This window comes from Pungitius pungitius, chromosome 1 (genome assembly GCF_949316345.1).
Source record: "Pungitius pungitius chromosome 1, fPunPun2.1, whole genome shotgun sequence".
NCBI classification, from domain to species: Eukaryota; Metazoa; Chordata; class Actinopteri; order Perciformes; family Gasterosteidae; genus Pungitius; species Pungitius pungitius.
In genome coordinates, this window is record NC_084900.1 from 5,805,753 (window position 1) to 5,816,712 (window position 10,960).

The 10,960-nt window shown below is 48.1% G+C and overlaps 1 protein-coding gene across 1 annotated transcript; it reads right to left on the bottom strand.

Moving 5' to 3' along the window:
* Positions 1–1,598: 1,598 nt before the first annotated feature.
* Positions 1,599–10,337, bottom strand: LOC134133032 (mucin-2; the record flags this gene model as incomplete). The annotated part of the gene is made up of 5 exons (XM_062566349.1): positions 1,599–2,279; positions 2,631–3,143; positions 4,785–5,732; positions 7,029–7,612; positions 10,238–10,337. Coding segments are annotated over 5 exons (2,826 nt in total), but the record flags the coding sequence as incomplete, so codon positions are not given.
* Positions 10,338–10,960: the final 623 nt, after the last annotated feature.

Sequence of the window (10,960 nt, forward strand, 5' to 3'; positions counted from 1 at the left end):
CACTGCATTTTTTTTTGCATATAGAGAGCCCATTGTGCCTAAGTAGGGAAAGGTTTCGCTTAATGGATTTTACTCTGTTGCAATACAGTGTCCAACACTTAATGCGGGACACAAAACATCCCTTTTAAGATTTAATTTGTCTTTGAATATTGAACTTTGTGAACATGTAAAGAGTTGGACACTCATCTAGATAACGTTTATTCATTGTAATATAATTTATGAGGTATTTAATATCAATCAATCCTTGGATTAAAGTATTGAAGAAGTTGATGCAATATTTCAGTTGTTAATTCAAACTTTAAGGTAAAACTTACCTGATCTGTTATCATTTTAGACCGTATTGAAAATTCGTCAGAAGATTGATCCAACAAAAGATAAGTAAATGTGGATAGAAGGGATCTGAAAGTCACATATTTTGTTGTGACTGCTAAGGTTGTAGGTGCAGCAGTTGTTGGGGCTGCTGTTGTAGTGGCTGAAGCAGTTGTTGTTGGGGTTCCAGTTGTAGTCTGTGCAGAAGTTGTTTGGGCTGCAGTTGTAGTTGATGCAGCAGTTGTTGGCGCTGCAGTTGTAGTTGGTGCAACAGTTGTTGGGGATGCTGTTGTAGTTGGTGCAGCAGTTGTTGTTAGTGCTGCTGTTGTAGTTGGTGCGACGGTTGTTAGGGCTGCTGCTGTAGTTGGTGCAGCAGTTGTTGTTAGTGCTGCTGTTGTAGTTGGTGCAGCAGTTGTTGTTAGTGCTGCTGTTGTAGTTGGTGCAGTAGTTGTTGTTTGGGCTGCTGTTGTAGTTTGTGCAGCAGTTGTTGTTTCGGCTGCAGATGTTGTTGGGGCAGCTGTTGTAGTTGATGCAGCAGTTGTTGGGGCTGCCGATGTAGTTGCTGAAGCAGTTGTTGTTGTTGTTGGGGCTGCTGTTGTAGTTGGTGCAGCAGTTGTTGTTTGGGCTCCAATTGTTGTTGGGGCTGCTGTTGTAGTTGGTGAAGCAGTTGTTGTTGGGGCTGCAGTTGTAGTTGGTGATGCAGTTGTTGTTGGTGCTGCCGTTGTAGATGCTGAAGCAGTTGTTGTTGGGGCTGCAGTTGTAGTTTGTGCAACGGTTGTCGGGGCTCCAGTTGTAGTCTGTGAAGAAGTTGTTGTTTGGGCTGCAGTTGCAGTTGGTGCAGCAGTTGTTGGGGCTGCAGTTGTAGTTGGTGCAAAAGTTGTTGGGGATGCTGTTGTAGTTGGTGCAGCAGTTGTTGTTAGTGCTGCTGTTGTAGTTGCTGCAGTAGTTGTCGTTTGGGCTGCTGTTGTAGTTGGTGCAGCAGTTGTTGGGGCTGCCGTTGTAGTTGCTGAAGCAGTTGTTGTTGTTGGGGTTGCTGTTGTAGTTGGTAAAGCAGTTGTTGTTCGGGCTGCAGTTGTAGTTGGTAAAGCAGTTGTTGTTGGGGCTGCCGTTGTAGTTGCTGAAGCAGTTGTTGTTGGGGCTGCTGTTGTTGTTGGGACTGCAGTTGTAGTTGGTGCAGCAGTTGTTGTTTGGGCTGCAGTTGTTGTCGGGGCTGCTGTTGTAGTTGATGCAGCAGTTGTTGGGGCTTCCGTTGTAGTTGCTGAAGCAGTTGTTGTTGGGGCTGCTGTTGTAGTTGGTGCAGCAGTTGTTGTTTGGGCTCCAATTGTTGTTGGGGCTGCTGTTGTAGTTGGTGAAGCAGTTGTTGTTGGGGCTGCAGTTGTAGTTGGTGAAGCAGTTGTTGTTCGGGCTGCAGTTGTAGTTGGTAAAGCAGTTGTTGTTGGGGCTGCCGTTGTAGTTGCTGAAGCAGTTGTTGTTGGGGCTGCTGTTGTTGTTGGGACTGCAGTTGTAGTTGGTGCAGCAGTTGTTGTTTGGGCTGCAGTTGTTGTTGGGGCTGCTGTTGTAGTTGGTAAAGCAGTTGTTGTTGGGGCTGCCGTTGTAGTTGCTGAAGCAGTTGTTGTTGGGGCTGCTGTTGTTGTTGGGACTGCAGTTGTAGTTGGTGCAGCAGTTGTTGTTTGGGCTGCAGTTGTTGTTGGGGCTGCTGTTGTAGTTGATGCAGCAGTTGTTGGGGCTTCCGTTGTAGTTGCTGAAGCAGTTGTTGTTGGGGCTGCTGTTGTAGTTGGTGCAGCAGTTGTTGTTTGGGCTCCAATTGTTGTTGGGGCTGCTGTTGTAGTTGGTGAAGCAGTTGTTGTTGGGGCTGCAGTTGTAGTTGGTGATGCAGTTGTTGTTGGTGCTGCCGTTGTAGATGCTGAAGCAGTTGTTGTTGGGGCTGCAGTTGTAGTTTGTGCAACGGTTGTCGGGGCTCCAGTTGTAGTCTGTGAAGAAGTTGTTGTTTGGGCTGCAGTTGCAGTTGGTGCAGCAGTTGTTGGGGCTGCAGTTGTAGTTGGTGCAAAAGTTGTTGGGGATGCTGTTGTAGTTGGTGCAGCAGTTGTTGTTAGTGCTGCTGTTGTAGTTGCTGCAGTAGTTGTAGTTTGGGCTGCTGTTGTAGTTGGTGCAGCAGTTGTTGGGGCTGCCGTTGTAGTTGCTGAAGCAGTTGTTGTTGTTGGGGTTGCTGTTGTAGTTGGTGAAGCAGTTGTTGTTCGGGCTGCAGTTGTAGTTGGTAAAGCAGTTGTTGTTGGGGCTGCCGTTGTAGTTGCTGAAGCAGTTGTTGTTGGGGCTGCTGTTGTTGTTGGGACTGCAGTTGTAGTTGGTGCAGCAGTTGTTGTTTGGGCTGCAGTTGTTGTTGGGGCTGCTGTTGTAGTTGATGCAGCAGTTGTTGGGGCTTCCGTTGTAGTTGCTGAAGCAGTTGTTGTTGGGGCTGCTGTTGTAGTTGGTGCAGCAGTTGTTGGGGCTGCCGTTGTAGTTGGTGAAGCAGTTGTTGTTGGGGCTGCAGTTGTAGTTGATGCAGCAGTTGTAGTTGGGACTGCAGCTGTAGTTGGTGAAGCAGTTGTTGTTAGTGCTGCTGTTGTAGTTGCTGCAGTAGTTGTCGTTTGGGCTGCTGTTGTAGTTGGTGCAGCAGTTGTTGGGGCTGCCGTTGTAGTTGCTGAAGCAGTTGTTGTTGTTGGGGTTGCTGTTGTAGTTGGTGAAGCAGTTGTTGTTCGGGCTGCAGTTGTAGTTGGTAAAGCAGTTGTTGTTGGGGCTGCAGTTGTTGTTGATGAAGCAGTTGTTGTTGGGGCTGCTGTTGTTGTTAGGACTGCAGTTGTAGTTGGTGCAGCAGTAGTTGTTGGGGCTGCCGTTGTAGTTGCTGAAGCAATTGTTGTTGGGGCTGCTGTTGTTGTTAGGACTGCAGTTGTAGTTGGTGCAGCAGTTGTTGTTTGGGCTGAAGTTGTTGTTGGGGAAGCTGTTGTAGTTGGTGCAGCAGTTGTTGTTAGTGCTGCTGTTGTAGTTGCTGCAGTAGTTGTCGTTTGGGCTGCTGTTGTAGTTGGTAAAGCAGTTGTTGTTGGGGCTGCAGTTGTTTTTGATGAAGCAGTTGTTGTTGGGGCTGCTGTTGTTGTTAGGACTGCAGTTGTAGTTGGTGCAGCAGTAGTTGTTGGGGCTGCCGTTGTAGTTGCTGAAGCAATTGTTGTTGGGGCTGCTGTTGTTGTTAGGACTGCAGTTGTAGTTGATCCAGCAGTTGTTGTTGGGGCTGCTGTTGTTGTTGGGACTGCAGTTGTAGTTGGTGCAGCAGTTGTTGTTTGGGCTGAAGTTGTTGTTGGGGCTGCTGTTGTAGTTGGTGAAGCAGTTGTTGTTGGGGCTGCTGTTGTAGTTGATGCAGACGTTGTTGGGGCTGCTGTTGTAGTTGCTGAAGCAGTTGTTGTTGGGGCTGCTGTTGTTGTATGGACTGCAGTTGTAGTTGGTGCAGCAGTTGTTGTTTGGGCTGCAGTTGTTGTTGGGGCTGCTGTTGTTGTTGGGACTGCAGTTGTAATTGGTGCAGCAGTTGTTGTTTGGGCTGCAGTTGTTGTTGGGGCTGCTGTTGTAGTTGGTGCAGCAGTTGTTGGGGCTGCCGTTGTAGTTGCTGAAGCAGTTGTTGTTGGGGCTGCTACTGTAGTCTGTGCAGAGGTTGTTGTTTGGGCTGCAGTTGTAGTTGGTGCAGCAGTTGTTGGGGCTGCAGTTGTAGTCGGTTCAACAGTTGTTGGGGATGCTGTTGTAGTTGGTGCAGCAGTTGTTGTTAGTGCTGCTGTTGTAGTTGGTGCAGTAGTTGTTGTTTGGGCTGCTCTTGTAGTTGGTGCAGCAGTTGTTGGGGCTGCCGTTGTAGTTGCTGAAGCAGTTGTTGTTGGGGCTACTACGGTAGTTGGTGCAGCAGTTGTTGTTTGGGCTGCAGTTGTTGTTGGGGCTGCTGTTGTAGTTGGTGCAGCAGTTGTTGTTGGGGCTGCAGTTGTTGTTTGGGCTGCAGTTGTTGTTGGTGCAGCAGTTGTTGTTATTGGGGCTGCTGTTGTAGTTGGTGAAGCAGTTGTTGGGGCTGCCGTTGCTGAAGCAGTTGTTGTTGTTGGGGCTGCTGTTGTAGTTGGTGAAGCAGTTGTTGTTTGGGCTGAAGTTGTTTTTGGGGCTGCTGTTGTAGTTGATGCAGCAGTTGTTGGGGCTGCCGTTGTAGTTGCTGAAGCAGTTGTTGTTGGGGCTGCAGTTGTTGTTTGGGCTGCAGTTGTAGTTGGTGCAGCAGTTGTAGTTGGGACTGCAGTTGTAGTGTGTGCAGCAGTTGTTGTTTGGGCTGCTGTTGTTGTTTGTGCAGCAGTTGTTGGGGCTGCCGTTGTAGTTGCTGAAGCAGTTGCTGTTGGTGCTGCTGTTGTAGTTGATGCAGCAGTTGTTGGGGCTGCCGTTGTAGTGTCTGAAGCAGTTGTTGTTGGGGCTGCTGTTGTAGTTGGTGCAGCAGTTGTTGGGGCTGCCGTTGTAGTTGCTGAAGCAGTTGTTGTTGTTGGGGCTGCTGTTGTAGTTGGTGAAGCAGTTGTTGTTGTTGGGGCTGCTGTTTTAGTTGGTGAAGCAGTTGTTGGGGCTGCAGTTGTAGTTGGTGCAACAGTTGTTTGGGCTGCTGTTGTAGTTGCTGAAGCAGTTGTTGTTATTGGGGCTGCTGTTGTAGTTGGTGAAGCAGTTGTTGGGGCTGCCGTTGTAGTTGCTGAAGCAGTTGTTGTTGTTGGGGCTGCTGTTGTAGTTGATGCAGCAGTTGTTGGGGCTGCCGTTGTAGTTTCTGAAGCAGTTGTTGTTGGGGCTGCTGTTGTAGTTGGTGCAACAGTTGTTTGGGCTGCTGTTGTAGTTGCTGAAGCAGTTGTTGTTATTGGGGCTGCTGTTGTAGTTGGTGAAGCAGTTGTTGGGGCTGCCGTTGTAGTTGCTGAAGCAGTTGTTGTTGTTGGGGCTGCTGTTGTAGTTGATGCAGCAGTTGTTGGGGCTGCCGTTGTAGTTTCTGAAGCAGTTGTTGTTGGGGCTGCTGTTGTAGTTGGTGCAGCAGTTGTTGGGGCTGCCGTTGTAGTTCCTGAAGCAGTTGTTGTTGGGGCTGCAGTTGTTGTTTGGGCTGCAGTTGTAGTTGGTGCAGCAGTTGTAGTTGGGACTGCAGTTGTAGTGTGTGCAGCAGTTGTTGTTTGGGCTGCTGTTGTAGTTGCTGAAGCAGTTGCTGTTGGTGCTGCTGTTGTAGTTGATGCAGCAGTTGTTGGGGCTGCCGTTGTAGTGTCTGAAGCAGTTGTTGTTGGGGCTGCTGTTGTAGTTGGTGCAGCAGTTGTTGGGGCTGCCGTTGTAGTTGCTGAAGCAGTTGTTGTTGTTGGGGCTGCTGTTGTAGTTGGTGAAGCAGTTGTTGTTGGGGCTGCAGTTGTAGTTGGTGAAGCAGTTGTTGTTGGGGATGCAGTTGTTGTTGATGCAGCAGTTGTTGGGGCTGCTGTAGTTGTTAGGACTGCAGTTGTAGTTGGTGCAGCAGTTGTTGTTGGTGCAGCAGTTGTTGGGGCTGAAGTTGTAGTTGGTGCAGCAGTTGTTGGGGCTGCAGTTGTAGTTGGTGCAGCAGTTGTTGGGGCTGCAGTTGTAGTTGGTGAAGCAGTTGTTGGGGCTGTCGTTGTAGTTGCTGAAGCAGTTGTTGTTGGGGCTTCTACTGTAATTGGTGCAGCAGTTGTTGTTTGGGCTGCAGTTGTTGTTGGGGCTGGTGTTGTAGTTGGTGAAGCAGTTGTTGGGGCTTCTACTGTAATTGGTGCAGCAGTTGTTGTTTTGGCTGCAGTTGTTGTTGGGGCTGGTGTTGTAGTTGGTGAAGCAGTTGTTGTTGGGGCTGCTGTTGTAGTTGGTGCAGCAGTTGTTGTTTCGGCTGCAGTTGTTGTTGGGGCTAATGTTGTAGTTGGTGAAGCAGTTGTTGTTGGGACTGCAGCTGTAGTTGGTGAAGCAGTTGTTGTTTGGGCTGCAGTTGTTGTTGGGGCTGCCGTTGTAGTTGCTGAAGCAGTTGTTGTTGGGGTTCCAGTTGTAGTCTGTGCAGAAGTTGTTGTTTGGGCTGCAGTTGTAGTTGGTGCAGCAGTTGTTAGGGCTGCTGTTGTAGTTTGTGCAACGGTTGTCGGGGCTCCAGTTGTAGTCTGTGCAGAAGTTGTTGTTTGGGCTGCAGTTGTAGTTGGTGCAGCAGTTGTTGGGGCTGCAGTTGTAGTCGGTGCAACAGTTGTTGGGGATGCTGTTGTAGTTGGTGCAGCAGTTGTTGTTACTGCTGCTGTTGTAGTTGGTGCAGCAGTTGTTGGGGCTGCCGTTGTAGTTGCTGAAGCAGTTGTTGTTGGGGCTTCTACTGTAGTTGGTGCAGCAGTTGTTGTTTGGGCTGCAGTTGTTGTTGGGGCTGCTGTTGTAGTTGGTGAAGCAGTTGTTGTTGGGGCTGCTGTTGTAGTTGGTGCAGCAGTTGTTGTTTCGGCTGCAGTTGTTGTTGGGGCTGCTGTTGTAGTTGGTGAAGCAGTTGTTGTTGGGGCTGCAGTTGTAGTTGATGCGGCAGTTGTAGTTGGGACTGCAGCTGTAGTTGGTGAAGCAGTTGTTGTTTGGGCTGCAGTTGTTGTTGGGGCTACTGTTGTAGTTGATGCAGCAGTTGTTGGGGCTGCCGTTGTAGTTGCTGAAGCAGTTGTTGTTTGGGCTGCAGTTGTAGTTGGTGCAGCAGTTGTTGGGGCTGCAGTTGTAGTTGGTGAAGCAGTTGTTGGGGCTGCAGTTGTAGTTGGTGCAACAGTTGTTTGGGCTGCTGTTGTAGTTGCTGAAGCAGTTGTTGTTATTGGGGCTGCTGTTGTAGTTGGTGAAGCAGTTGTTGGGGCTGCCGTTGTAGTTGCTGAAGCAGTTGTTGTTGTTGGGGCTGCTGTTGTAGTTGATGCAGCAGTTGTTGGGGCTGCCGTTGTAGTTTCTGAAGCAGTTGTTGTTGGGGCTGCTGTTGTAGTTGGTGCAACAGTTGTTTGGGCTGCTGTTGTAGTTGCTGAAGCAGTTGTTGTTATTGGGGCTGCTGTTGTAGTTGGTGAAGCAGTTGTTGGGGCTGCCGTTGTAGTTGCTGAAGCAGTTGTTGTTGTTGGGGCTGCTGTTGTAGTTGATGCAGCAGTTGTTGGGGCTGCCGTTGTAGTTTCTGAAGCAGTTGTTGTTGGGGCTGCTGTTGTAGTTGGTGCAGCAGTTGTTGGGGCTGCCGTTGTAGTTCCTGAAGCAGTTGTTGTTGGGGCTGCTGTTGTAGTTGGTGCAGCAGTTGTTGTTTGGGCTGAAGTTGTTGTTGGTGCAGTAGTTGTTGTTTGAGCTGCAGTTGTAACAGACCATTAGTTTGAAAAACATTTGTTAAACTTTAGACATTCATGATCATGTTCTAAGCTTTAGTGCTTACGTGTATCAGTCACAATGATTGAGGAGGTATCAATGTCAAAGTCAGTGACTACTGAAGATACGTTGTTTAACAACGCTTGGATGTCAGCGCTTTGAGGAGCCGATGCATCATCAAAGACAACCTCAAGGGTGTTGATGACTGAGCCTTTCCTGCAGAACAAACAAAAGTAATTTGAAGTATTAGATATAAGCCACTATTATTTAATCGTAACAACTGTATTAGTGTATCTGTCAACACATTACCTGAATGACACAACTTTCATCTGCTTGTATGAAGTGAATCTTGAACGGAACTCTTGTTCAAGCTGCAGGAAGAGAAATCAATTCTTAAATTCTTAAACATGGGCGTCTGCTGTTCCCTAACATCTAGCAGTAGAAATGGTTCAAAACATCCAACACTTTTTCCATAAGTTATATCTGAAAATAGGACCACTGCATTTTAATTTGCATAGAGAGAGCCCATTGTGTAGGGAAAGGTTTTGCTTAATGGATTTTACTCTGTAAACATGTAAAGAGTTGGACACTCATCTAGATAACGTTTATTCATTGTAATATATTTTATTAAGTATCTAAAATCAATCAATCCTTTGATTAAAGTATTAAAGAAGTTGATGCAATATTTCAGTTGTTAAATCAAACTTCAAGGTAAAACTTACCTGATTTGTTATCATTTTAGACCGTATTGAAAATTCGTTAGAAGATGGATCCGACAAAAGAGAAGTAAATATGGAATGAAGGGATCTGAAAGTCACATATTTTATTGTGACTGGTAAGGTTGTATGTGCAGCAGTTGTTGGGGCAGCTGTTGTAGTTGATGCAGCAGTTGTTGTTGGAGCTGCTGTTGTAGGTGGGGCTTCTGTTGTAGTTGGGGCTCCAGTTGTAGTCTGTGCAGAAAATGTTGTTTGGGCTGCAGTTGTAGTTGGTGCAGCAGTTGTTGTTTGGGCTGCAGTTGTTGTTGGAACTGCAATTGTAGGTGGTGCAGCAGTTGTTGTTTGGGCTGCAGTTGTTGTTGGGGCTGCTGTTGTAGTTAGTGAAGCAGTTGTTGTTGGGGCTGCCGTTGTAGTTGCTGAAGCAGTTATTGTTAGGGCTGCTGTTGTAGTTGGTTCAGCAGTTGTATTTAGGACTGCAGTTGTAGTTGGTGCAGCAGTTGTTGTTAGTGCTGCTGTTGTAGTTGGTGCAGTAGTTGTTTTTTGGGCTGCAGTTGTTTGGTCTGCTGTTGTAGCTGGTGCAGGAGTTGTAGTAACTGCAGCAGTTGTTTTTTGGGCTGCTGTTGTAGTTGGTGCAACGGTTGTTGTTGGAGTTGCTGTTGTTGTTGGAGCTGCTGTTGTAGGTGGGGCTACTGTTGTAGTTGGGGCTCCAGTTGTAGTCTGTGCAGAAAATGTTGTTTGGGCTGCAGTTGTAGTTGGTGCAGCAGTTGTTGTTGGGGCTGCAGTTGTTGTTGGGACTGCAATTGTAGTTGGTGCAGCAGTTGTTGTTTGGGCTGCAGTTGTTGTTGGGGCTGCTGTTGTAGTTAGTGAAGCAGTTGTTGTTGGGGCTGCTGTTGTAGTTGATGCAGCAGTTAATGGGGCTGCCATTGTAGTTGCTGAAGCAGTTATTGTTAGGGCTGCTGTTGTAGTTGGTGCAGCAGTTGTTGTTGGGGCTGTTGTTGTAGTTGGTGCAGCAGTTGTTGTTGGGGCTGCTGTTGTAGTTGGTGCAGTAGTTGTTTTTTGGGCTGCAGTTGTTTGGTCTGCTGTTGTAGCTGGTGCAGCAGTTGTAGTTGGGACTGCAGTTGTAGTTGCTGCAGCAGTTGTTGTTTGGGCTGCTGTTGTAGTTGGTGAAATGGTTGTTGGGGTTTCTGTTGTAGTTGCTGTCGTAGTTGTTGTTTGGGCTGCAGTTGTTGGGGCTGCTGTTGTAGTTGGTGCAGCAGTTGTTGTTGCGGCTGTTGTAGTTTCTGCAGCAGTTGTTGGGGCTGCTGTTGTAGTTGGTGCAACGGTTGTTGTGGATGCTGTTGTAGTTTGTGCAGCAGTTGTTGTTTGGGCTGCTGTTGTAGGTGGCGGAGCAGTTGTTGTTTGGGCTGCAGTTGTTGTTTGGGCTGAAGTTGTAGTTGGTGCAGAAGTTGTTGTTTTGGCTGCAGTTGTAGTTGGTGCAACGGTTGTTGGGGTTTCTGTTGTAGTTTCTGTCGTAGTTGTTGTTTGGGCTGCTGTTGTAGTTGGTGCAGCAGTTGTTGTTGGGGCTGTTGTAGTTTCTGTAGCAGTTGTGGTTTGGGCTGCAGTTGTAGTTGGTGCAGCAGTTGTTGGGGCTGCTGTTGTAGTTGGTGCTATGGTTGTCAGGGCTGCAGTTGTAGTTGCTGCAACGGTTGTTGTGGATGCTGTTGTTGCTGGTGCAGCAGTTGTTGTTTGGGCTGCAGTTGTAGTTGGTGCAGCAGTTGTTGGGGCTGCTGTTGTAGTTGGTGCAATGGTTGTTGTTTGGGGTTCAGTTGTAGTTGGTCCAGCGGTTGTTTGGGCCGCAGTTGTAGCTGGTGCAGCAGTTGTTGTTGGGACTGTTGTAGTTGGTGCAGAAGTTGTTGGGGCTGCTGTTTTAGTTGGTGCAATGGTTGTCGGCGCTGCAGTTGTAGTTGGTGCAACGGTTGTTGGGGAAGCTGTTGTAGTTGGTGCAGAAGTTGTTGTTTGTGCAGAAGTTGTTGTTTGGGCTGCAGTTGTAGTTGGTTGAGCAGTTGTTGGGGCTGCCGTTGTAGTTGGTGCAATGGTTGTCTGGGCTGCAGTTGTAGTTGCTGCAACAGTTGTTGGGGATGCTGTTGTAGTTGGTGCAGCAGTTGTTGGGGCTGCTGTTGTAGTTGGTCCAGCAGTTGTTGTTGGGGGTGCAGTTGTTTTTAGGGCTGCTGTTGAAGTTGATGCAGCAGTTGTTGTTTGGGAAGCAGTTGTAGTTGGTGCAGCAGTTGTTGGGGCTGCTGTTGTAGTTGTTGCAACGGTTGTTGTGGATGCTGTTGTAGTTTGTGCAGCAGTTGTTGTTTGGGCTGCTGTTGTAGGTAGCGGAGCAGTTGTTGTTTGGGCTGCAGTTGTTGTTTTGGCTGCAACTGTAGTTGGTGCAGCAGTTGTTGTTTGGGCAGGTGTTGTAGTTGGTGCAGCAGTTGTTGTTGGGGCTGCTGTTGTAATTGGTGCAACGGTTGTTGGGGTTTCTGTTGTAGATTCTGTCGTAGTTGTTGTTTGGGCTGCTGTTGTAGTTGGTGCAGCAGTTGTTGTTTGGGCTGCTGTTTTAGGTGGCGCAGCAGTTGTTGTTTGGG